At 38.7% G+C, this 25421-nt stretch overlaps 2 protein-coding genes across 2 annotated transcripts in view; one reads left to right on the top strand and one right to left on the bottom strand.

The window, feature by feature from the left end:
* Nucleotides 1-11885, top strand: part of LOC101859715 (trimeric intracellular cation channel type 1B.1) — a 22112-nt gene extending 10227 nt beyond the window's left edge. The window contains exons 2-5 of the mRNA XM_005102455.3: nt 1584-1752; nt 2680-2864; nt 4034-4121; nt 5843-11885. Coding sequence (XP_005102512.1) covers nt 1584-1752; nt 2680-2864; nt 4034-4121; nt 5843-6149 — 749 coding nt within the window. The 3' untranslated portion in view covers nt 6150-11885. The remainder of the gene's footprint in view (nt 1-1583; nt 1753-2679; nt 2865-4033; nt 4122-5842) is intronic.
* Nucleotides 11886-14561: 2676 nt separating this feature from the next.
* LOC101859342 (trimeric intracellular cation channel type 1B.2) overlaps nt 14562-25421 on the bottom strand; it is a gene marked incomplete in the record, with an annotated part of 19196 nt that continues 8336 nt past the window's right edge. The window contains 5 exon segments of the mRNA XM_005102453.3: nt 14562-18105; nt 18885-18972; nt 20672-20856; nt 23403-23556; nt 24802-25187. Of these exon segments, the coding sequence (XP_005102510.1) occupies nt 17844-18105; nt 18885-18972; nt 20672-20856; nt 23403-23556; nt 24802-24922 (810 nt within the window).

The raw sequence follows: 25421 nt of genomic DNA, 5'->3' as shown, positions 1-25421 counted from the left end.
CCCCCCTATCTCTCTCTCTCTCTCTCTCTCTCTTTCTCTCTCTCCCTCTCTCTCCCTTTCTGTGTGTACATGGTGCTAAAACTTACTGCCGGCTCCACTACTTGACTCTTTAATGCAGAGATTATGATTGTTTTTGTGCATGTGGCCGTTGGCGTATGCTTCTATGCTGTGTCATTTCGGCTTCTGGTGCGTGTAAGAAAAGGGAGGGTGGGGTTTGGAATACACCACGGATTGGACATATCTTTTTTTCACTCTCTATATTTGTTTTTCTTGCGCCCACCGGATCCCCACATGGACAAATTTAAGCTCTTTTATGTTCCATCATTGTATCGGTGAGCTAACGTAAATCTGGTACAGATTTAGGCGCTGTAGAAAGGAGAATCATACAACCGACTGTACGTTTAGTATTGCTCTTAAAAGCTATTTGTGTGGTTGGCGGGTGCTCTGGTGTAGTTTGTTTCTTCTTTCCTGTGAAACATCTATCGTCCTTATTTCTCCTTCTTCTTTTTTATGTTTGTTACTCTCTTGTAACACCTCTAATCTTCTGGTGGTCATATGACCTTATGCAGTTGCGAGCGCCGTAAAACCTCTACTAAAACTAAACAGAGACTATTTTCATATACGTTGCTCTAGGTGGTCTCAATACCCACTAGACATTGACCTACAGATGAATTATGAATGTGGGGGCCCCTGTATTTCTTGAGACTGACGGGAAAAATGTCACCTTGAAGTGGAGATATCATGTAGTAGATTTGACCTCGGGGGCCATTTTGAGCATCCCTTGGTTCCTTGTGAAACCTGATGAAGCTTTAACATTTATTTCTGTCTTTATCCTGTACTAGGAACAACTGTCTTTGTGCTACTGTATTAGGTCAGATCTTGCTGGAAATGCAGAAAAAAGTTACGTATTAAATGCAGAAAAAAGTTACGTAGGAATTCAGCTGTTTTAATGCATGCCACATTATTTATATTATATGACAAGTTTAACACATTTATAACGTAGAGATGCCCAATGACTGTCCCCTTTTCTTGCTCAAAATCAGAATCGCTTGGTATGTGCCACGGTGACCCCCCCTCCCCCCCTTAAAACACAGCATTACTGTGCAGGTGATTTGCTTGAGTTCTAGTATTGGCTGCCCCTTTTTCAACAGACCTTGACTTTGAATTTTATATTTCCTCAGCTGTTAATTTTAACTGTGTGTGTTGTGGGTGGTTGTTGTGGGTGCTCTGGTGTGGCATGCTCCTTCTTTCTTATCAAACATCAATCTTTCTCCTCCTTCTTTTCTTTGTATGTTACTTTCTAGTAACACATCTTATCTTCCTATTTGTGTCGCAAGTGCCTTAAAACTCTTACTGAAAATTGGTGGTAGGTGAGTGCTATGGTCAGGTGTGGTTTGCTCCTTCTTTCCTATTAAACATCTATCGTCCTTATCTCTCCTTTTTGTGTTGTTATTCTCTTGTAACACCTTTATTCTTCAGCACCTGTATGACCTTACTGTGTTGCAAGTGCTGTAAATCTCGTATGAAAACTAAAAACTCCTACTAAAATTCTTACTAAATCTAAAACTACTGTGTCGTTGCAGGCTCAAGTACGCCATCGGTGCCATTTTCTCGCAAGCATCCTCTGTCCAGCTGGTTGTCCAGCATGCTCATCTGCTTTGCGGGCAGCATCATCGCCAACATGCTGCTCGGGGAGCCTCTCATCACACCATTCAAAGACCATCAGAGCATCTTGACAGCCACCGCTGTCTGGTGAGTAGCAAGCCCAGATACACACGGGTTTTCAGGAAATCAGAGATGTACAGTCGAACCTGCTCTATTGACTTGCCTGTCCACCAAGACAACAACCTGTGCAAATGACCACTTCCCACCTCCCCCCTTGCATATTTTCCATACGAGTCATGCCGTGGTGGAATCAGGCGTTCGTCAATTTTTTGGGCATGTAGAGTTACTGGTATCCTCTTAAAACTTGTTCATTTGTCTTCCATTTAGCGAAAAAATAAATTTATCTTTAATACAAGGTGAGATATTATCGATTGAAGGAGGAGGTCACATTTTTTCAGGGGTAAAATTATCAAGAAAATGGCCGCCAAAGTTAGGTTGTTTCCAGTTTCCATAGTTTGAGAGTCAGTGAAAACGGAAAATTTGCATTTTTTGTTCCTTTAACCAACATTTTACAGTAAAATCCACTTGGCAATGTGTTCTTTAATGGTTCAATGGACATAAAAGATGTTGAGCCAAAAAACAACAATTTGATAAAAATTGCTAAAACTACAGAAAAATGCCAGTTTCTACAATTTCATTATTTTGACGAGCGCCTGATTTCAGCACGCTGCATCACATATTATTATGATATTACGAGGACTGTCTGTCCAATATGAACACTTTTCTCCTGGACAAAGGACGGTTGTCGTGGACAGGCACTGGGGTATTTTTATGTCATTAGTGGATGTTGATTTATGGTGAATCTTATAGACACTTCTCTGAATTATTGAAGTCGAATTTTTCATCTCAGACCACGAAAGGTTTAGAATATGAGGTCCTCATTTATAATTATTATTCAGGTCCCACTAGTTTACTGTAGGGTGGTTGGGGGAGGGAGGGGTGGAAGGGGGAGTCAGAGTGATTTAGAGACACTGATTTATTGTAAAATGTGTACATACATTTATGTGCTGTCAGGTACCTTGTGAACTACTCCCCTTTTGACCTGGTCTACAAACTCGCCAAGTTCCTTCCCGTAAAGCTGGCGATCTGTGTGCTGAAGGAGACACAGCGAGCACACAAGGTCTACCATGGGGTATTGGTGGCCGCCAAGCTGTACCCTAGTTCCTACCTTGTTATTATCATGGTGGGAACTCTAAAAGGTAAGAAGATGGTTGGCGGGTGCTGTGTTGTGGTTTGCTCCTTCCTTTCAAACGTCTTTCGTCTTTATCTCCTCCTTTTTTTGTTTTTTACTCTCTTGTGACCCCTTTAAGCTTTGGAACTTATATTACCTTTGTTGCTAGTGCCGTGAAATACTAACTTAAACAATAAAAGATAACCTTCTGCTAAAATGTTCCATCAGCTTAGACAAAGCTGTGAATTATGTTGGCTTGTTTGTTTTGTGTGATAATGTCAAGGACTCTCAGTGAATGAATCTCTTATCCTGTTTTAAACAAAGTTGTAGGTGGGCACTTTTTGTGGGTAGCTTTGACTTCTTTTTTGCTGTCCTAAAACATGCTTTTGCTATAGTCTGGCAGTTATCATGCTAACTTCTATACACTTCTACTCTACTTATCTTCTTCTGACTCACACTAAATGAGTTATGTTGCGAAATAGAGTTTTTCCCTATGTAGATGTATGCTCATCCTTTCCTTGCTCAAAATAATTAACTCTATAACCCTGAGTGGATGATGGGAGCGTCCAGTGATGCTCGCCGGGTCCCCGAGTGGACGGTCAAGCATTCTGTCAGATCAGAGAGTGCATGGAGCATTACTGCTAGTAGTGCATTTTTTTAACGAATCAGAGTAGATTTATTTTGACTTGAAGTGCTAGATAAATGTATAAACTATTTCCTCTTTCACTTTGACAGTTTTAGCCATTTTAAGAGTATATATTTTGCCAGTATCCCCTGTTATGTGTTTCTCGAGATCTGGAAAAAATTCTGTCAAAACGTGGGAAATAATCTGGAGCTAAAGAGTTGAAAAGAAGAAAAGCTTTTAGTCTTGTGGTATACAGCATTTTTAGTGCCAGAAATTGAATGGTTTTATTTTCTATTTTGCTCCCTTTTCTAATGTTAAAATTTTTTGCTTTTATTGTGGATTGAATGTGCTCTTGACCTGTAACTTTTCTGTTCATCCCTCCCTTGCTGTTGTCTTATTCTTTTCATCTGTTTCGAAACCAGCTTCAGATAGAGCTAGTAAAGATATGTTCACATGTTATGTTGTACACAAGAAAAAATAATTGCAATGTTAATACAACAACTCTTCTTTTTACAGAAAGAAACCATTTTTTGCTGAGCTTTGTCTGCTTTTCTCCACTCTTTTGTGATCAGGTGCTGGCAGTGGGCTGATGAAGAACTTTGACCGCTTGATTCGAGGCATCTGGATCCCAGGCAATAACGAGATCCTGCAACCTTCTTTGTGAGTATAGCACTCTATCATCATCATCATTAATGCCTTTCACCCTTGGCAGGGTATAGGCCACATACAAGCTCCTTCCATTTGTCTCTGTCCTGGGCCATCTATCCTAACTCTTTTCCAAGTGAGCTTCATCTCTCTCATGTTCCTTTTCACACATCTCCTCCATGTTTCCTGTAGCCTACCCCTGCCTCATGCTCCGTGTGGGTTCCACTGCTGCGAATGTCTTGTGATGTTTCCAGTGGGCTTTCTGAAGGTGTGTCCCGTCCGTCGCCTCTTTCTTAGTCCTATTTTTATTTTTGTATCCTTTTGTCATGTCCTTTCCCTCAGCTCTTCATTTTTTATTCTATCCTGCCGCTTAATTCTTAGGATACTCCCCATATATCTGTTAATGAAAGTCTGGACTTTGTTCAGCTACCTCCTGGGGCGGTGCTACTGACTGAAGTGTCTTTAGGCCATTCCCAAAGGGGGGACATTAACATGTTCTTATGCACAATAGAATTGTAAATGTACTGATTCATCAATGTCATGCTCATAACTGTGCCTGAATTGCAACGGGGAACTGCTGCTTTTTCTTTCCTGATCTGTACTATCGTCATTTTTCCTCTACTTCTTTTGTATGTCTTTCCCACTCATGTGACCCTCTATTTCCGGGATGCCTTGATAATCGAAGCAGACTTTGTGCTGTTGAGGCTAGAGTGGTGAGCGGAGTAAGCCTGATTCCCTGTAAGGACGTCTCTGTTGACGTCCATCCCTTGGCGCTCATATGACCTTATGCAGTTGCAAGCACTGTAAAACCTCTACTAAAACAAACAAACAACTTTTTTCAGCACTGTCTTTGTTGTCTTCCAAAATTTCACAGCTGTAGAATAACACTATGCCATTAACAAATATATATATATATAGATATATTAGGGACGGTGTCATCTTCACGTGTACTCTCGAAATAAGCTTGGATTTATGAAGTCAGCTGATCTATGTGAAAGGTAGTAGATTGTTTAAAAATCCGTCCATAATTTCACAGAGAATAAGGAATGATTGGTGATAGGGTGGTGTTTGGATGCGCTTTTGTTGAGTTTTACAACTTTTAAGCCTGTGCTTTTTTTAAAACCTTGAATCTAAAGAGAAAACATTTTGTATGGTAAATATGCGTGACTTTACCAAAGCAGTTAATTTTTCTTATTTCCGTACAGACCTATGTATTTGATTATTTTATCGAAAACTGGTTTGTTGTAAATTTTCTTCCATTGGCCTGTAGCAGAACGTTTAGGACATTTAGCTAGCGCTTGTGCAATTGCTTATTCTTAAATAAGGGGAAGGTTACTATGGCTTTGTTTGAATTTCTCTTGAATGAACGTTTTATATTTTATGTACAAACATAGTTAGATGTCTCAGTAATGAAGGTTTTAAAGTTAAATGTATTGCCATGTTCGAGGTTTGATTGGAAAACGCCAGTTTTAGGTAGGCTATGCTTTTTACTAGTTTGGCTATTTGGTGAGCATATTTTCTCGACGCAGTGATGTTTGCTTTATATTATCGATGCTCTTCTCATTATCTCAGACAAGGGGTTATGAGAATTCAGGTGTGCTCTGCTTCTTCTACGTCATTGCAGTGTTTTGTTCTAAATTATTTCTGGTGAATTGCTGCCCGTTTTGTATTAATTTCTTCCTGTATGTCGATATAGCTCAGATTGTCTCATTTCAACATTTTATTCTGTTTTTCAGTGCTACCAAAGCCAGCCTGGTGGCCTCTATTGTGTTCCTGTGCGAGCGCCTGAATCTGATCGCTGTGCCCCACCCACTCATCTACTTTGGCATTGTCCTATTCTTCGTCTACTTCAAGATCTCTTCTGTGGTGCTGGGCATCCACGACCCGTTTGTGCCACTGGAGAACCTGTTCTGCGCCATCTTCTGCGGGGGCATGTGGGACGCGCTCAGACGTGCCGCCAGCAAGGAGCCCACCAAGGAGGAGGAGAACAAAGACCCACGTAATGATGTCATCAAGTCCAAGGACGAGAAGAAGAAGGATTAAACTTGTGCTGCCTAGCAAGGAGCCCACCAAGGAGAAAGAAAACAAAGACCCACTTAATGATATCATGAAGTCCAAAGAGGGTTAAACTTGTGTCTAAAATGCTTATGATTCTAGATCTGGGGAAAATCTTCCAGATTTTTTTGTATTCAGTTGTATATTAAAGAGCTTATGGAGGAGAAGAAGAACAAACAGATTTTACGTCCCAAGCTCTGATGATTTCCTGAACTTGGTTATATCTTTTTAACCAATGTGCCAGCATTTGGACAATAAATATTTATCTTGTCGTATATTCCTATCTTATCTTTGGTCTAATAGTATAGGATTATGTCCAAGGTGTTGAAGGATGAAATCATATTTAGTACTCTATCGTAATGTCTAGCCCTGGTGGCTTCAAGACTTTGACTACGTCTTATAAGTCTTTAGCCTTACTGTGCCTCAACCAATTATCTCGTTTCATTAACAAAACAGAATTTCTTTATCAGACGGTTAAGACTCTTTCCAGAAAGACAGGAATGGTATAGTTTAATTTTGCTGCTGAATTTGAGCCAAATGATGCTCATTACAATGGATTTTTTATTATGAAGGTTTCACTTGAAGAAACATGTCCTCTTAAGAAAAGATGTGATAACTTGAGTCAAGTTTCAAAAGGTTTTTCATGCCAAAGAGAGGAGTTGTTTGTGAAATAGGTACACATACTGATGAAAAGATTAATGTAGTTAGAAGTTTTGTTTCTTTTGCATCTGTATATTTAGATGTCTTCTTTGTGAAAGAATTTAGTTACCATTCAAAGTATCAACTTCATTAAGTTTGGTCTAAGTCCATTCCGTGTTTGGCTCTTTGTGCATGTGAAAAGTTTGTATTTGTCAATTTTGGGATGAGGTCTGAAAGCGAAGCAGCTTCTCTCCAACTGAAGCTTCTCGTTTTCTTTCAAGAAGAACTTTAAAGTTTGACAATTCAAAAGAAGAATGTGTTTTGAGAACTTGACAAATCACATGGTCTTTTTCTTTATCAAACTGCAGGCTTGCCAACTGGCCCCAGTTTCATGGCACTGTCCCGGGTTCGACAGTTGGATATTTGAGAGCCCTTTTACATACACAACATCCAAACCAGTCCCACTGTATGTAGTTTTGTTCATTGTTTGCTATTCTGGAGTAGGGTGTCCCTGGTTGGGTTTTGAAGATGTTGGCAAGCCAGAAACTGAAAAGTTATGATGTAAAATGATAACCACAGTATTTACAATACTCATTTAAAAAAACAAGAAACAAACATTGTTGGTCTTCACATATTTAGACAGAGCTGGGAAATACTTTCAAGTATCTGATTTTGTTTCAAGTGTTTTGTTACAAAAAGTTTATTTATAAAGATACACACAGTATTTTGAACTTGGCTATTTCGTCACAATTGTCTTGTCGGTGTATGTGTTTAAGGGTGAAAAGGTCTGCAAGGGGCTGTCACGTTTCATTTTCCAGAGCTTTAAATCCTAAAAAACAGACATCAGGTTTTTTGTTTTATCGCTAAATGCTCTGCTGCATAAAGGAAACAGGCAGCATTGACAGTATTTGCACTATATGTTGAAGAATCTATTGTAGATTCTGAGATCTAGTGCAAAAATAAGAATAAGATGAAAATTAAAGGAAGCTTTTCCTTTTCTGGCCCTTTGATTGTCTGGGCTTGAATTCATTCGTCTGAAATTTAGATGAATGTGTAGCACCAGTTGTTTTTTTTATAACTGATTACTTGTAGCATGACAATGTGAATGATATTACTCTGCAGTTTGTTCCCCTGCTACTATTAGCTGACTCGAGCAGATGCCACCATACATCAGTAGGTTGTGCTTCATGTTGACCATGACATTAAGAGGTCCACATCATATCAGAGTCATGCTTTTTCAAGGAACTCATGTTAGCTCAACTTTCTTGGTGCAATGTATGTTGACTTTGTGGCATCATTAGTGTATATTCACCCTGGCAAACAGAAAATTTGAACCTTTTGTTTTGCTCTTTACTTTTAGAGTACACCGTCGTGTATTGGAGCTCTCAGCAATCAAAACATTCTGCGACAAGATTATGTCTGCATGATAAATACCTGGTAGCTTTCAGAGAGCTGGATGAAGTTTTTGTATTTCTTTGTTTAACTTTCGAGCTCATTTATACCCTGCGTCTGCAACAAGGCACAGTTTCTTGTGCAATGGTATTAAGTCATGTGGGCTACTTGGTTACCTTACATTGACAATTGTTTTTGTAAAAGGAGTTCTAGAGAGGCTTATAAATGCATAGTGACAAATTTATTACTTCCTTCTTCACACTTTTTATCCACTTCTGTACTTTGAGCATTTTGTTCTGTGTAGCCTATTTAGAAGGCTTATGGTGTTTTTGTGTATTTTTTAAAATTTTCTTTTTCCTCCTGCTGAAAAGTTGGCAAACAAGATCTGTGTAATTTTATTTTTTTGTTGTTGTTACCTTTGAGTTATGATTTGTTTTTGTGACAGATATTTTAGTCAGATGTTTTAACCGCTCTGATCTAATGCATTGTTTTCTTGAGCAAATCAAATTTTTAAATGGTGCGTTGGCTTTTTTTGAGGTCTGAAGAAGTGTGTTTTTGTGCTAAAGTAGGGTATGTAAAACTTGATTTTGAATGCTTCAGTGAAAAATGAAACTGTGTGTGTGTCTGTATTAGAATACAATACAGTCATTGTGACTTTGACACCTGTTGTTGACCTAGTCCTCACATGTTACATGGCAATCAAATCAGACCTACTTTTATTTATATATTCCTTCTCTTTTCAAGATGAACCTTGTTTGTTCAACTTCCTGTGTTGAACTTGTGTAGGTTTTCTTGGGCCGTTTTGTTTAGATTTGGTGTTTATTTTGTCTGTATTTTATGAACCCGCGCTGCATCAAATAAGATGTTTTATTGTGTCTGTCATGACAAAGAAAGGGTCTTTTTAAATTTCAGTTTGTGTGAAGTTTGATCCTGAGCCCACCCCCCATTCTGTTCATCGAATGGTACCATATCCATGTGTGTCTGAGTAACTTATCGCGTGTGTGAGTGAGGGCATGTGTTAGGATGTGTCGTGTGTGTTTGTATGTGTGCGTACATGCATGTGTGTGGGTATGTGCGTGCTGGCATGTGCATGTGCGCAATCACATGTGGATGGATTTAGCAAAGTGTAGGTTTTTCTTGAAATTTGCGGTTTTCCCAGTGGCCCACTGATTCTCAACTGTCCGGTAATAGGCTGGCAGTCGAGAAGATTCCCACCCCCTTCTGTCCTGGTAGCCACATTCCACCTATGTGCATCTGCCCCTGCTCAGTTATTAGAAAGCTTGCAAGCTGCTTCTTCCTTGTGCCAAACTAGAGTAGATGGTTGCAATGCTGCACCAGTGATGGATGTGAACTTTTTTTGTCGTCCCCCTTACCCAGACCCCCTGTGTTTGACCACTGAACCTTAACTCACACTGATGTTGTTTCTGCATTTGTTTTAGTTTCTGTATATATTTGGTTGTAGTTGTAGTAATTTATTTGCTTTTTAGAAATTTAGTAACTTTTTGTTGTTGTTGTTGCTGAGAGATGAGCTCGAAAGAATTTCATGTACATCTGTGGGAATTTTCTCTCTAATATATGTACAAGTGTACTTATATGGACATATCAAAGTGGACAATCTCTAGTAAGAATTTGCACTTCTTCAATCTCCGAACTCATTTTCTGGGTTGCATGAGGAGTAAATTTAGTTTATGTGATGTGTGATTAGGGTCAACTCATGGTTCTGATTCAAATCCTTGACAGGGCATTCTAGAACTCTGGTTGTATTGGAGTTTTTGATCCAAGGCTCTCCACCCACTTGGCTGAATCCAATTGGAGTTGGAGACTGACATTAAATTCTAAAATTGTGCTCTATAGGTTACCTCAAAGTGTTTATCGGAGGGACATATTGTATCCACCACAAACCATGCCTCCCATTCTTCTCTCAACATGTGGGTGGTTGGCAGGCGCTTTGGTATGGTTTGCTCCTTCTTTCCTTTGAAACATTTAGAGCCCATATATCCTTCTCCATGTTTTCTTTGTATGTTATTCTCTAGAAATACATCTAATGTTTGGCATTTATGTGACCTAATGTTTGTTGCAAGTGCTGTAAAACTAACTTGTAACTAAAACAAAAAAACTGGTCGGGTCAAAAGCCAAGAAAGTTTCATTGGTCTCACTTCCCTTATATTGCCTAAAATACTAGTTGCAAATTCTTTCTGGCTGTGATGATACATTTAATTCCTCAGAATAAGGCAAGGGACTTTGATGTTGGCAGCCCTGGTTCAAATCTATATCACCAGCAAGCTGTTTGGAGAGTCTTCAAAGTTCTAAATTGTTGAGGTGGGGGGTGGAGGAGAGAATTGTTTTGTGGTGGAATGCTTTCCAATAGCCAAAAGTTGTGTTAAAATGGGTCCTACACTTGAGAGTCTTTTATTCTGTCTTGTGAACTCCACTTATAAATGTATGATTGGAGAAATGTCGTATGATCAGTCAAGCAGTTGAGTTTGAATGGAACTGAATGTATGCATATCCTGCCAGCTGAGTTTATTACGTACAAGGATAGAAGACTTGCCCTACGGCGCCCACATCTCATCTCGTCCTCTATGCTTCCGATCCCTGCCCCCTACCCCAACCATTTGTCATTTCCTATGCCCTGCTGCTCCACCTCCCAGTCCTGTACAAGTCTCAGAGCTGACCGCCTTGAGCAAATGCTAGTTAGTGTGTTGTAGTGTGTCTGAACCGTCTCTGTATTTTTATTTTTATCGTATTTCGCATTATACACTAGAAGCCATTAATAACTTAAATCAATCCTCTTTTGTACACCTGAATTATTAGCATGATTAAATCTCTGACCCTTGAAGCTTGTTTCTCCTTCTCATTGTCATGTCAGTACTTACTACATTGTTTGTTGTCATCTACTTTTCTTTAATAGAAAGTAAGTATTATAGATCTTGAGGTATGAAAAACCAAGTGCAATTTTGTTTTTGTTTTTGTTTGTTGTAGATACAGTTTTTCAGTGTTTCCTGGATTTTAGAAACTTTCCTGGATTTGGGAAGATTTTAGATTAGATCAATTGGACATAAATGAGTTTAGCAAAGGCTGTGTTGGAATTGCTTCATGTAGATACTCCCACACAGTTCTTCATTGCATTGAGAGATGCCTTTTGACATTTGTCTCTAAATTATGGTAGATTTAGATCTATATCTGGGTATAAAACTACATGTTATTAGCTAACCCTGATTCTCCATAATGAGATAAGTTGTGTACCTCTGCTGTTCTTAACAAATTGTTAATAGAGATATTTTGAGTGTCTTCATGCCAAGGGGTTGAATCTTTTGCAAGATCACATTCTGTCTTCAAGTCAGCTAATGAGGCTGTCAGTTTTTAACCTCACTGTTTGTAAAGTGCAGATGAAGATGAAGATCCAAATGTAATTTCGATTAAAACCTTTTGGTTGAGACTTGAGATCTGGCTCATTTCACTGACTTTTCTCTGCTCATATTTGCTTTATCTTACTGGGTTTCTGTCTGTTTTTCGTTTCTCTTTCTTGTAGTCTATCTTCTTGTGCTATTTTCTTTCTTCCTTTTCCCTCCCTCTTTCTTTCCCTATTTTTCATCCTCAAAGCCTCCTTTTTTGTTAGTGTTTCTATCTAAGTCTATGCTCACTGGGCTAGCTTCTTGATGTACTGAAAATAAAAGGTCAAAATATTTTTCATTTCTGGTTTGATGAATGTGTTGCACATTTATTTATTATGACAGTACCCTCAACTCTTTCATGACCAATACATCATATGTCATGCTTCTAGCTGTGTGTAAATAATACGTTCTTTAATAAACCAAGTAGGTTTCATTTTTTTGGGGTTGACTTTTAGTTAAGGCGTATTGACACAATGAAGATCCCAATTCCATTCCAATGATAAAGCTGGGACTGGGAAGATCTCATAACTGGTGTCTGTGGTGTAGCGGTTAGGCGCTTTGCTGGCACACGAAGGAGACCTGAATTTAATTGGCGTGTGGGAAGACATTTTTATCAACCGTCTCGGTCTTCTGCTGGGATGCTGTATCTCTCTCAGCCCAGGTTGGCCCTGACAGGCAAGGTCAGAAGCCCATCTTCCAAAATGATTTAAATTGTGTCAATGATGACATAAAATCACCGATATCTTATAAGAAAAGGAACTCCTTACAGAATTTACAGAGTCCTGGAAATAAAGTAAGTTTGATGTACTTAAGTACTTTTTAAGAAGTTTTCCTTTGCAGTAAAGGGGTAAGAAGACTTTTCCATTCCTCATGAAATAAGGTGCATAGTCATGAACACATTTGAACATTTTTGTGGTAAGTTCCCTCTTTTGGTAGATTTACGGCAACATCCAGTAGAATTTTCCTGACCATCTTTTAGACTTCACACCTTTCTTCAAATGAATAGTGGAGCTCAAAGTTTATCCTTCTGGTTTGGGTCTGATTGCGATGTAATTTAACTTGGATGTTTCTGAATGACATTAACCTATCATAGTTACAGAACTCACCATCAGTATGTAATACACTTACCCCTTCCCAGCAATGACTTTCGCACTGTGCCAGTGAGGCATTTTTTCACTTGAGTTGTTTGGGGAAGTTTTCACATCTGTTCACCCACTTGGTCTGGTCAAGTTGGAGATGGACTCTATATATAGGCCTACTATTTTTTTTTTTTTTTCCATTTTAAATATAGGTGTTTTACACCTCCATTGACACATTTAAGATCATTTAGGAGGTGTGGGCTTCCAACCTTGCCTGTCAGGGCCAACCCAGCAGAAAGATGGAGATATTTGATAAAAATTTCTTTCCACTCTGGAATCAAGCACAGGTCTACTGTGTGCGATAACGAAGCTACAACACAGATGTCAGTGGACTATATTTGGAGGTTAAAAAAAAACGACTTAAAACCATTTTATCTCTACAAGAAATGAATAATGCAGTTGTGAGGAGTTGTAATGGATATATTGATGACGATCATTCAGGGGGTCTGGAGAAAGCAAGCATTTTTTTGTGAGATAAATGATATCAGTAGTGCACTCCGTAAACACACGAGGGCGCTCTGTTCGCTCAGTTGGTGTCATTCTTGACAACGGAGCGGATGGCCCCGGTTTAATCCTAGATAATATTGGGCGTTCTTCAACTCGGGAGTTTTCAAAGCACTCAACCCATTTGGTTCGATCCAATCGGAGATAGACATTTATTTGGAGGTCCCGACTATTAATATTAAAATAACCTAACAGTGTTGATAGGGGCATAAACCCGTACATGTTTTTTAACAGACATATGATAAAGGTTGCATGGAGATTGAGACTTGCCTTCTTCTGGCCTGTCAATACATGCTACTGTCATTATAATTATAAACAGGGATGAATGTCAAACATTTGCCTCTGAAATGCCTGAAAATTATGTTGAAAGGGGCTTAAACTTTAAAGCCTGTGTCAAATCTTAAGATTCTGATATATTGCCTCTCTAGATAACGGCTGTTATTACAGTAGCCCCCCCCCACTATTATTATGGAAAGGGGAAAAAAATCCCCAGTGCATCCTAATATACTAGCAAAGGCACTTGATTCATAACCATCTGACTGAGGTAGGATCACAAGGATGCTGTATCAAAGGAGCAGGAACCTGACTTTGTTTCATAGATCTGTTCTCGCAGACGGAAATGGGTATAATTTGTCAATTAACACAAATGGAAGTAGATCTAGATATCTACAGTAAAACTTTTATAACATGAACATCCGACTTCAAGGGACCAGAGAATTTTTTGGTGAATTTTTTGAAAAGCAGATTTCATGATTAACTCTTTATCTCCGAGGGGGGTAAACCCACTACGCTGGGGCACTTATTTTGGTACCAAATCTTAAAATGACAAAAAGTAATTAAATTGGTCATTAAATCAAAACTGGCAAACCTGTTTTGACAGTTCTTCATCTAATGAATGAACTTTCGATATAAGAGACCTGTTTTCGGCAATCGCGAAAAGTAATTTGATATCGAAGTCGTCGTAAAGGAATGCCTGAGCTGCTGTCAGCACTCACCGGCACAGCGGTTCCGCCCGCGAGCCGCTTGCCGCAAATAAAGTTAAAGAGTTAAGGGGAAAATGCAAACCATAGAACGAAGAAGAGGGAAGGTGGGGGAGGGGGGGAATTTGAAATTCTTTCATGTTATCAGGAATTTCGTGTTAAACAGACATGCGTTAATTGGGAATGGCAGAGTTTGAAAGCCCACCAGGCTGTCGTGCAGGAAAATCTGAAAATCTGAATTTACCACACCAAAGAAAGTTATAGTTAACTCAAGAAGGCCTGTGATCAGATAGGACAGAAGACAACTACATGTATTACTATTAGTATAAACAACACATTATTAACTTCAACTTTTCCATGTAGGGTAACTCTTTTTGTAAGTCTTTATTATGAGGCAAAAAGAATCCTTATTAATGGTTGGTTAAGTCCTACACATAGTGACATACTGTATTCTTCATGGATGGGACCCATGAGTATGTTAACACTTTGCCGTCACATCTCGCTAACCTGCGATGTTTACCACCAGTTTCTATGGATTTTCCCCAAAATGCCTTTGCCTTTGATGGCAAGGGTTTTTACTATCTGAGCCTTGTGATGGCAAAGTGTTAAGAAAGCAAAAAGATGCATCGGAGGAAAGCAAAAAAAGTGCATTCAGAACTGTCTGGTTTGCAAATAAAAATCTATAGAAGTAGTAGACATAACATTTTTTTAAAAGAACAAAACTTTAAAACGATCAAACAAGCAGCAAAAAGTAATACTTCAACTTCAAGTATGGAGCATAACCTATTTCTGCTGTAAGTCTACAATCAACATTTGAAAAAGTAAAGTACCATCCTTATGGCAGTGCTGTCCAAAACACTATGTCTCCAACTACTACAAGTCATACCTCGGGGGATCATTTTGAACAGATCATGCAGCCAAACAAGGAAAATTGGATAAGGGTACATAATATTGGAGAAGAGCAGTGATTCTTCCCATGATGAGAAAGTCACCAAATTCACATTCTTATAACTGGAACCTCTCTACTCTCTTCAATATGGTAAACATAGAGGCATTGTGAGTGTCTTAACCCTTTCAGTGCTGAGGTGTTTCCATCTATGTGTGTACAAACAAGATAAAATGTTCCCTCCAGAGATGTAAAGAAAGTCGTAATACCTTTTTTGTAATGTTTTTGTAAAGTGTTTTACGGCGCTCGCAACTGCATAGCTCATATGAGCGCGCGGGACACTCCTAATGTTTTCAGTTGGTAGGAAATTTTGAATTTTGCCCGGGCTTTAGAACACCAAGGGATCTTTAACATGCGCAACTTGCACACGGGCCCTCCGAGATTTTTCGCCCTTTTAATACCTTTCCCCTTAGTAAAATAGGCAAAAATTGCATAAATTGCATGTACATCTCCTAACATGTTCTCTTTATGTCAGTTGATAAAATGACAATGAACCAGTTTGGGAGACTACCAAGCAGTAAAGTGGTGAAACTTAAACCTCTGCAGAGTTGTGATTTCTGTATCAAAATATCACAGTACGTTGACACACGGATACAGGCAGCAGTAAATAATGTGTAAATATATATATGAAAAAATAACAAGGGAAATAGATCTATAGTACCACCCAAGGGGAAAGAAGGCTGCTAGTTAACAAAATACATCTGTTTGATGTAAAAAAAGTGTCACTTTAACTAGGTCGAGCAGCCTGCAGACACCACAGTCCCACCCTTTCCAACCTGCCCCAAAAGACAGAAATGAAGTCTGTGCCCAAAAATGTTTCAAAAGTGAAATCTTATCATTATACAGTGGCTACACTTTAGACAGATTTACTTTGCAGGACACACTAAAATTAAAAATTTCCAGATAACTAACCTACTAAGACATAGCACCATAAATGTTTTTGAAAGTTTTAAAGGTTTGAAGTTTTTACTTACTGCATTTTGCTAACCATGCCAGATCACAAAGCAATGGACACTAGTGAGCTTTTCACAACAGGCAATTTCAGCCTTCACTTAAAACAATTTATGACTTTATACACCATGCCAAAAAAAGACACGATTTGACACAGTGACTTACTCTTAGCATAAATAACACAACACAACCGCAAACTGTCTCCATTAAACATTGAGCAATTCAGTAATATACAGTAATACGTTATATATGTAAAACCACTTTCTGCATCCAAAACTGTGGGGAACGTAAAAGATACCCATTAAAATTAAATTGACCAAAAACAATTTCTGATTGTAGGACATTTAAAAAGAAAAACCAAAAAATTAAATCTGAGTCGAGATCTTGCAATATTTCGTTGAACTTAACATCATAACAATGACAATCTTTATTCATCTCACAGGGAGAATTTCGTCTTGGTCAATTACAAAGGCAGTGGTGTTACAAATTGCACGTCATGATCCATGTCCCAAGAAATCCACGTAAGTCCATTCGGGTACCTTTTACACCAGAGACAAAAGGAGTTTTCGTTGTGTTGTTCGATCAGGAATCATGAAAAGCAAGAAAATTGTTGGTCATGACCATAGCACTAGACTGCATTTTGGTGACGTTGAAAGGTGCATCTTTGATAGACCTTTGGGAAGGTAGGCTATAAAAATCGAAAACTTTCCAAATTTGGACTAACGTGGATTGCTCGTGACAGGGACGATGTGCACTTACTCATACACACAACAGATGTATAACATTACCACAATAAAATCAACAAAAACCATTCACTTAAGCTCTCAGTTCAATGAATCAACACATGTAAATAAAAAACAACGGTGGCAACTGGAAAAGATATTATAAAACTTACTTTCATAAAAGTTAGATAGTGGGGTCAAAGTCATTGGCTGCTCTATGTACTAATAATCACTATCGTAGGTCAATGCTGAATTATACATTTTATAGTATAATATTTCCATAAGTTGTGTTGACATGATCAAACTTACATATGTATATATATTCATCTCAGACTGCCTGTTACAAGGAGGTATAATTGATATAATGCTGGTCCCTAAAACATGCACAACTGATTTTGTTACACCACAGAGTAGCTAACTGAACAAGAAATAAATACTTGTATACACCCTGCTTACAATAAAGTACTTCCCAAGACCAGCATGATCATTGCTTCATACACATCAGATTTTTCACTCAGTCAACTCTTGTGATCTGTTAACAATAATTATTTGCCCAGTAACAAAACATTCAATCACCAACAACTGACAACAAAATTCACATAAACTCCATGGAACAGATATATCATGTATGTGTCAGGTTTTCATTTGGTCCCTAGTAAACATCTAAAGTAGAAAAAAACGTCAATGATATCGACTGTTGAAGAAGAGGCAGACAAAAATGAATGCGAATTCAATATATATAAAAGAAAAGTTCTTTTCACAAACTTTACAAACAGCCCAAGGAAAGTTGTTCCTGACTCATTTATGGTCAGAACTTTTGAAGTTAAAAATTTTGCAACCAATGACTCAAACCTAGAGGCAAGCTCAGATGTAAACAATGTCGATATAAAAATTAATGTCACGATATCTGACAAACCACAAAGCACTCTCATAAAAGTATCTTAGCATGGATCAGACATTCAATTAAAAATCTTTTGAAAATTCAATGCAAAAAAGATATCTATTAAAGCCTACTTAATTCTTCTTCTTGTCAAGTTTGTCCTTCACTGGATCCTTTGCAGCCACTTTCTCCTTGCCAGTGCTGCCGAACAGAACTCTACATATCGGCAGCTCAATGGGCAGGAAGGGGTCTTTGATCCCTGCAACAGCTGTCAGCATACGACAGATGATAAACACAGCGACGACACCAAGGTACAGGAACTCGATGGGCACGTTGAGGAACTTGAAGTGGTGAAGGAGGAACAGGAAGCTTGCGTACAAACCAGACTTGGCGAAACTGTGGACATAAGGTGTGTTTAAAAGTTGTTTGAGTTTCTTATTTAGTTAAGTTTAGTTTCAGTAAGAGTTTTTCTGAACTCGTGACACAATTAGATCATAAAAGTGTTGAAGATTAGAGGTATTACTAAAGAAAACCAATCAAAGAAAAGAAGGGTGAAAGATGAGGATGGAAGACATTTGATAGGAAAGAAGGAGTAAACCCCACCAGCGTAGCCGCCAACCACCCATCTTCTTATTTACAGTACAGGATTCACCATAAGGAAGCAAGAGTAAGAGGACACAGTGGATGGCAAGCACAAAGAGATGTTGATATCAAATACATATGATAGATTTAAACTGTTGTACATGAAGCAAAGAGTCTAAAATGTGTGTGAGGGAAAGAACTCATTCACTTCTTTTTCGAACATCATCTCAGTGAGTACCCGGTAGTTGCTCTCGTTTTGTGACAAAGCTTATGATCTTGTTGATAATGTTCATGAAGTAGCAGTCAGCTGAGCCTGTTTTTTTTAATAGGTATTCACAAGTTCTTTTTTGGGTTTTTTTGGTCGTATTAACAAGATGAAAATTATGCAGTACTAATGCAAAGATAATCTGCTATTCACAAAATTGATGTGCAAGACAGTAAATGAAGCACTTAAAGGTGCAAGAAAATTTACTGAATGATCATCTCCTCAAATCTGGATGTACTTTCAGGTGATAAGAAAAAAAAGGACATTTGTGATAGAAAAATGTCATGGGCCATATCATTATCAGAAAGTCAGAACACATGCTACTTACTATGTGACTTCGAGGATATCATTGTTTCCTGGATTCCACTTTCCTCGTATAAGCCTTTCCACAACACGGATAAACCCATATCCATTACCTGAAAAAAACAAAACATATAAAGATTTTAACTTTGGAAGTTGCAAAGAATAAGGGATAAAAAAATCATGCAGCCTTTGAAGGATATAAAAATCCAGAACGGAACAACACATTCAAATGCTTCAACTTCAAGAGATCAGTAACATCTAATTGCAGCATGGCAGCAAAACAAAACAGCCGTTCTAGAGTTGGGTCTGCGTGTGGTCATATAGGACCAAAACTGACGATGTTCTGTGAATGTTTATGATGGTATGTACACTGTACAATACATAATCATGAAAAAAACAAAAACAACTCCCCTCTCAAAAAAAACAACAACAACAACAACCCAGCATGCCTTGCTTAAGGGCTCACAATCTCACAATAGTTTTTTTCTTCTTGATTATTACGACTGCTTCCCCCACTGGTTTTAGATTCCAGACAAATCTGATTGATTTCTCAAGCCATTTATCAGTAGTAGGCCTATAACTAAACAATAACTTTATTTTAATACTTTTCTCTGTTTTTCATTTTTCATTACTAAAAATCCTATCTCTCTCTCTCTCTCTCTCTCTCTCTCTCTCTCTCTCTCCCTCTCGTTTTAATTTTTATTTTCTTCATATTATTTGTAGAGTACAGTCAATTAATGTTGAATTTAAAACTTAAAATGCATGGATCTAACATTAATTTCCTTTGAATTTTGAATTTTGGACATTTTTCTGTCATATTTTTTCCCTGTGTTTTCCTTATAAACCTTCTGAAGTTAAACATTTATTCACCGTATAAGTACACCAACAGGGGTGTAGATTGGCAGAAACTGCATAAAAGCAGGTTTTCCAAAATGTACAAAAATATTCAAATTCGTGGTAGAATCTAGATCTAGTTTGTGTGGAAACTGAGGACTGAATTCAATTTAAAAAGTCACTTGTTTTTCTCACCTTCTCTTCCTGACAATAATACCAACCTAGCAAGGTAACTGAAGTGCTGGTTCTTCATTCAGAGCGGGCTTTGGGAAATTCAGTAGTGTAATTTAGAGTAAGATACCCTGCCTGAAACCATTTCCTACTGCAATCCACATTTTGTTCAGATTACTTTTTTTCCTGTGAACTGTCTTGTAGAAACTGATTTCCCTGCATTTTGATAGCTAACACGTTTAGGTTTCTCATGAAAAAGTTTAATCAGAATATTTTTTTTTTTCTGATTACAATCAGTCAGAGAGGAAAAAAAAATAGCTGCCAAAATAGTTTGGGCACACTGAAGAAAATGATTTGGCAGTGAAAAATTTAATAAGGACTCTTTTAATTTTTAAAAAAAAGTTTCTTTTTTTAAAATGTAGATATTTTTTACATCCCCCAACGACACAATCTAGATCATTTACAAGGTGGGGTTTGACCATGCCTGTAAGGGCCAACCTCAGCTGAGCCAACAGAAAGACTGAAATACTAAATAGAAATTCTCCTACTCCTACTCAGGAATGGAACTTGGGTCTTCTGTGTGAAACATGAAGTGGCTTATAATTAGCTATCCGCTATACCACAGACACCGACTGTTTCTTTTGATCCAAAAACACGAGAGAGAGAGAGAGAGAGAGAGAGAGAGAGAGAGAGAGAGAGAGAGAGAGATAGATAGATAGATGATAGACAGATAGACAGACAGACAGACACAGAGAGAGAAAGACAGAGAGAGAGAGAGTGAGAGACAGACAGACAGAGAGAGCTAACCTTTGATAACCCCTCCAAGCAGAATGATGATGTAAGCCCCTGGGTAGACGCGAGCAGCCTGCTTCAGCCCCAAGAAGATGAACCTGACCCGCAGGCACTCTTGTAGGACAGAGGCAGAGAGGAAGACCGGAGGCGACAGTGCAATCTTGTACACAGCATCATAAGGCGAGTAGTTCATCAGATACCTGGGAAAAAAAAAATTCAACACACGTGTGACGATATAAGGATGATGAGATAGATCCTAAATAGGTGGTCCTTGTTTTAGTACGTGTTTTACGGCACCTGCAACAAAAAAAGTTCATATAAGTGCCGCAGATTAGGTGTTACACGAGAGTAGCATACACAAAAAAGAAGGAGCGGAGATAAAGACAACAGATGTTTGATAGAAAAGAAGGAGCAAACCACACCTGAGCACCTGCCAACTTCCCACAATAGGTGGTCCTCTTTGACAATGTCTTCATAATGTTATAATAAAACAAGCAAAGAGGGGAAGCAGGGAGTGGTCATTTGCACAGGAGATTGTCTTGAACATGTGGTCATTAGGGAAGGTTCAACTTTATTTAGAAAGCCTTTATTGAGGGTTCTTCCTAAATAGAAATTATTCATTCCTGTCCATAATTTCATATATATCTTTATACATTTGGGACTTTCTGAGAGCACTTTTGTATGTTGTTATCGATCCAAGAGCACTTTTGTAACCAGTTTCTATTTTAAGCGTGTGTAAATGCCACCAATTGTTTTTTTATTCATTTTTTTGCATTTTTCCATCCATCTATTCCTGGGGTTAATCATTATGTTAAATCTGCATTTGGGACTTTCTAGATGTGATATTGTGACTCACTATATATTTCTATTTTTTCATTCATCTCATATTTCTATTTTCATAACTGCAATTAATGACGTCTTCTCTCTTATTTCCCCTCTTTTCTCTTAGTGCAGGTAAAACGGCAATTAATAGAGGATACCTTATTCGACGACCAAATTTCATAATATTGTTATCACTCGTTCTACAGGGAAAAAAAATCATATCAATAACAGCAAAAACAACAATTAATCCACGAGTCAAGAACCAGCAGAAACAAACCCTCTCATTGTTGGAGACTGCCACTTATCAGCCTAGTGACTTATCACTTCGGGTGGTTGGCGGGCGCTCTGGTGTGGTTTGCTTCTTCTTCCCTATGAAACATCTATCGTCCTTATCTCCCCTTCTTCTTTTTTTATGTTTGTTACTCTCTTGTAACACCTCTAATCTTCTGGCGCTCATATGACCTTATGCAGTTGAAAGCGCCGTAAAACTTCTACTAAAACTAAACTGACTCATCACTGACACAGCCTTAAACTTAAGCCTACACGTGACAAGGGTCATCATCATCATTGCCTTTCTCACCCTGCACCAGGGTATAGGCCACGGACAAGCACCCCCCCACTTTTCTCTATCCTGGGCTAGCCTCTTGATGTTATTCCATGTCTTCCCACTTTTCTGTACATCGATTTCTGTGATTCTTCTCCAAGTTCCACGAGGTCTTCCCCTTGATCTCTTGCCCTGCTTTATACAAGGTGCGAACATTCCACGACGCAATCCGGAGAGACTTGTTTGACAGAGAAGGTTTCGGGTCAGAAGAGTCCTCTCGGCTTTGTCCGCTGTCCTTCATTGTTCCTGCTGATACAGAAGCTCCTCCGTCTCCCAAGATCGAAAAATAAAAAGCTGTGTTTGTCCGTGTTTCTGTAACGTACTGTTTTTTACTGGGTTGGGTAGTTGGCCCTCTGCAAACTGGCACTTTTCGGGCGACCAGACCTATGCACTTTTTGTCGCCTCTTACGACACACAGTATCACGGCAGGTGTATTCTTTGCTCCCCCATAGTAAAACTACGGGGCCCCCCACCAGCAGGGGAGACGTGACAAGGGTACAGATGTTTTTTGTTTTGATTTTGTTTTAGTAACAGTTTTCCTGCACTTGAAACACAAAAAGGTCAACTAGGTGCTGAAGATTATGGATGTTACCACCAGCGAGTAATATACTGAGAAAAGAAGAAGGAAAGATAAGGATGATAAGTGTTTGATTGGAAAGATGGAGCAAACCACACCAGAATGCCCGCCAAACATCCATGAACAGATGGGTTACAGCACCTGTATTTCTTCCCCTCAGGCCCATTCCTTTCAGCAGTCCCTTAAGTTAAAGAAGAAAAAATTCCAAATAACAAAAGAAGAAAGTTTTGGAAGATAAAAGGATTCGTTTACTTTTTGTTTGAGTAAAGAGATACACATCTGCTATTGTTCTTATCACCCCTCCTTTATTTGTGTTTGTTCATCTCTTGTAACACCTCTGATCTTCGGCACTCGTATATATTATGACTTTAATGTGTTGATTTGTTCGTTTGAGTAAATAAGAAGCACATCGACACAATAATGGTCATTGAGTGCTGGGAAAAGGTTAGACAGACAGACAGAAACAACAGAGGGAAAGTAAAGATGTAGGAGCTACCAGTGGCACCCTCCAACCACCCGCTTATTGTGTTGAAAGTGCTGAAAAACATACTAAAACTGAATGAGATGCACATCAACATAATAATAGTTATTTAGCACTTGGAAAAGTAAGACAGACAGACAGAAACATCAGAGGGAAAATAAAGAAGCAGGACCTACCTACCAGCTGTGCCCTCCTACCACCCCACTCAAAATATTGACGACAAAGAGAAGACCGACAGCGCCTATGTATCTGTGGCACTCACCAGACCAGGGTGAGGTAGATGATGAGAGCATTTTCCTTCATGACGTCCACCAGGGGGTCTCCAAACAGGAAGTTGGCCACAAAAACACCCGACAGACCCGCCATGATGGTGCAGAACCACATGGCAAACGGGTGCTCCTGTCGGAAACGGGGACCTGTTCAGTGATTGAGAATCTGTTAAGACTGTACATTCCATCTCGGAGTCTAAGGTCATCAGCTGACAAAAAGAAATTTATTTTACCATCTATGAAACTTAAAATAATGGGTGAAAGGGCATTTGAATACCAAGGCCCCAAGATCTGAAATGCTTTACCAAGTACTTTAAAAGAGATAAAATCTTTTGATTCATTCAAATTTTAAAATTAACAGTATGAATATTTGGAGTGACTTTCTTTTAGTAAGAACACAACGTTTTATGTTACTATTGTACTTTGTACTGTATTGTAAATTGCTCAGAGCCTGTGTACTTTAATCGGGATTGAGCGCTATAATATAAATGTCATTTATTATTATTATTATAGTGAGATCAACAAAGAACAATTTTGTGGAATTTACATTAATAAATCTGTATCCATAGATTACAAAGCAAATGTATTGAAAAAATTTTCTCTCTGTCTCTTCACGTTTCTCTCATTCTCTTTCATTCCACCTGTCTATCTATCCTTTTATCGAACCTATCTCTCCATGCAGTTGTGAGCACCGTAAAACTTTTCCCTAACTAAACTGAACCATCCCTCCATCCATCCATCCCTCCATCCATCCACTATACATCTATGTTACGGACCAACCTGCTATAACCGACCATCTACCCAAGACAACCACCTCTATGCAAACAACCGCTTCTCATTTATCCCCTTGCATTTTTTTTCTATGTTGTTATGACACTGTACAAGTGGACCATTGTGATGTCAAGGGACATGACTCTTATCTTTATTATGGGGACAAGATAATTAAGGGAGCGGCACGCCCTTGGATGACGTCACAATGAGCCGCGGGAAATAGGCCGACGTCGTCTGAGAGACACTCACTGAGAGGTCAGTCGCAGACAGGACAAGGACAAGGCAACATCTATCCTAGACGGGGGCCCCCTGACAGCCGCGATTCATCGGACCGCCAGGTAACTTTACAGACCACCTGTCTAAAATAACAACTTTTCTACTCCACAATGGGTCATCTTCTTGGACAGGCTCGACTGCATATATAAAATTATTATATATATATATATTTTATGGTAATATATAGCCATTTTTATTTTCAACTACCATTCAAATACAATTCACTTCATAAACATGATTTTCAAAATTAAAACCAGAAGTCGAAAAAATATATTGTAAATCTATGCATGTATAATTTAATCTAAATCACCTACAAAGATGCTAATCCTTAATTAAGCAGCTCACCCAAATCCTTTGAGTCCTCACGTACTATCGTGCTTGCAAGGAGGAAATGTGCGCCGAAAAACACCGGAAACATGTCCACCTCCATCACCCACTTGGCGAACTGGCTCACTTCTGCCGCCATAGCTGCTCAAGTACTCGGTGGGTAGCCTAACTAATTAATTAATCAGTCGGAAAGAGCCCTTTTCATGGAGTTTTCACAAAACTCCTTGCAAGGTCTGCTTCAGGGATCCCTTCTCTTTTGTTTAATTGTTTCGTTTTTCTCTTCTGTGTCATTCAGCAAGGTGAATTCCACGTAGAGCTAGCACAGCTGTTATTTGTCACCGACACTGCTTGGAGTTGCTTTGCTTGTTCGTATCTTGATAAAGAGACACTGCACACAGTGGGTCCTGAAGCTAGGTTGCTTAGAAACAAGAGAAACGGAAAGATGGAGGTAGGGAAGAGCTTTGTTGTCAGTTGTCCCCTGGTTGTCTTACATGTTGTTCTTCTTGGGGTTCTTGATCTGAGGGTGGAAATGAATAAAAATCAGTGTTAGTTTGTTAGTTTTAGGTTTAGATTAGAGGTTTTACAAGAGAGTAACAAACACAAAAAAGAAGGAGGAGAGATCAGGACAATAGATGTGT

This window comes from Aplysia californica, unplaced genomic scaffold, assembly GCF_000002075.1.
Source record: "Aplysia californica isolate F4 #8 unplaced genomic scaffold, AplCal3.0 scaffold00326, whole genome shotgun sequence".
In the NCBI taxonomy this organism is placed as follows: Eukaryota; Metazoa; Mollusca; class Gastropoda; order Aplysiida; family Aplysiidae; genus Aplysia; species Aplysia californica.
The sequence above is the reverse complement of the archived record's forward strand: the minus strand, read 5'-3'. Positions and strand labels throughout refer to the sequence as shown.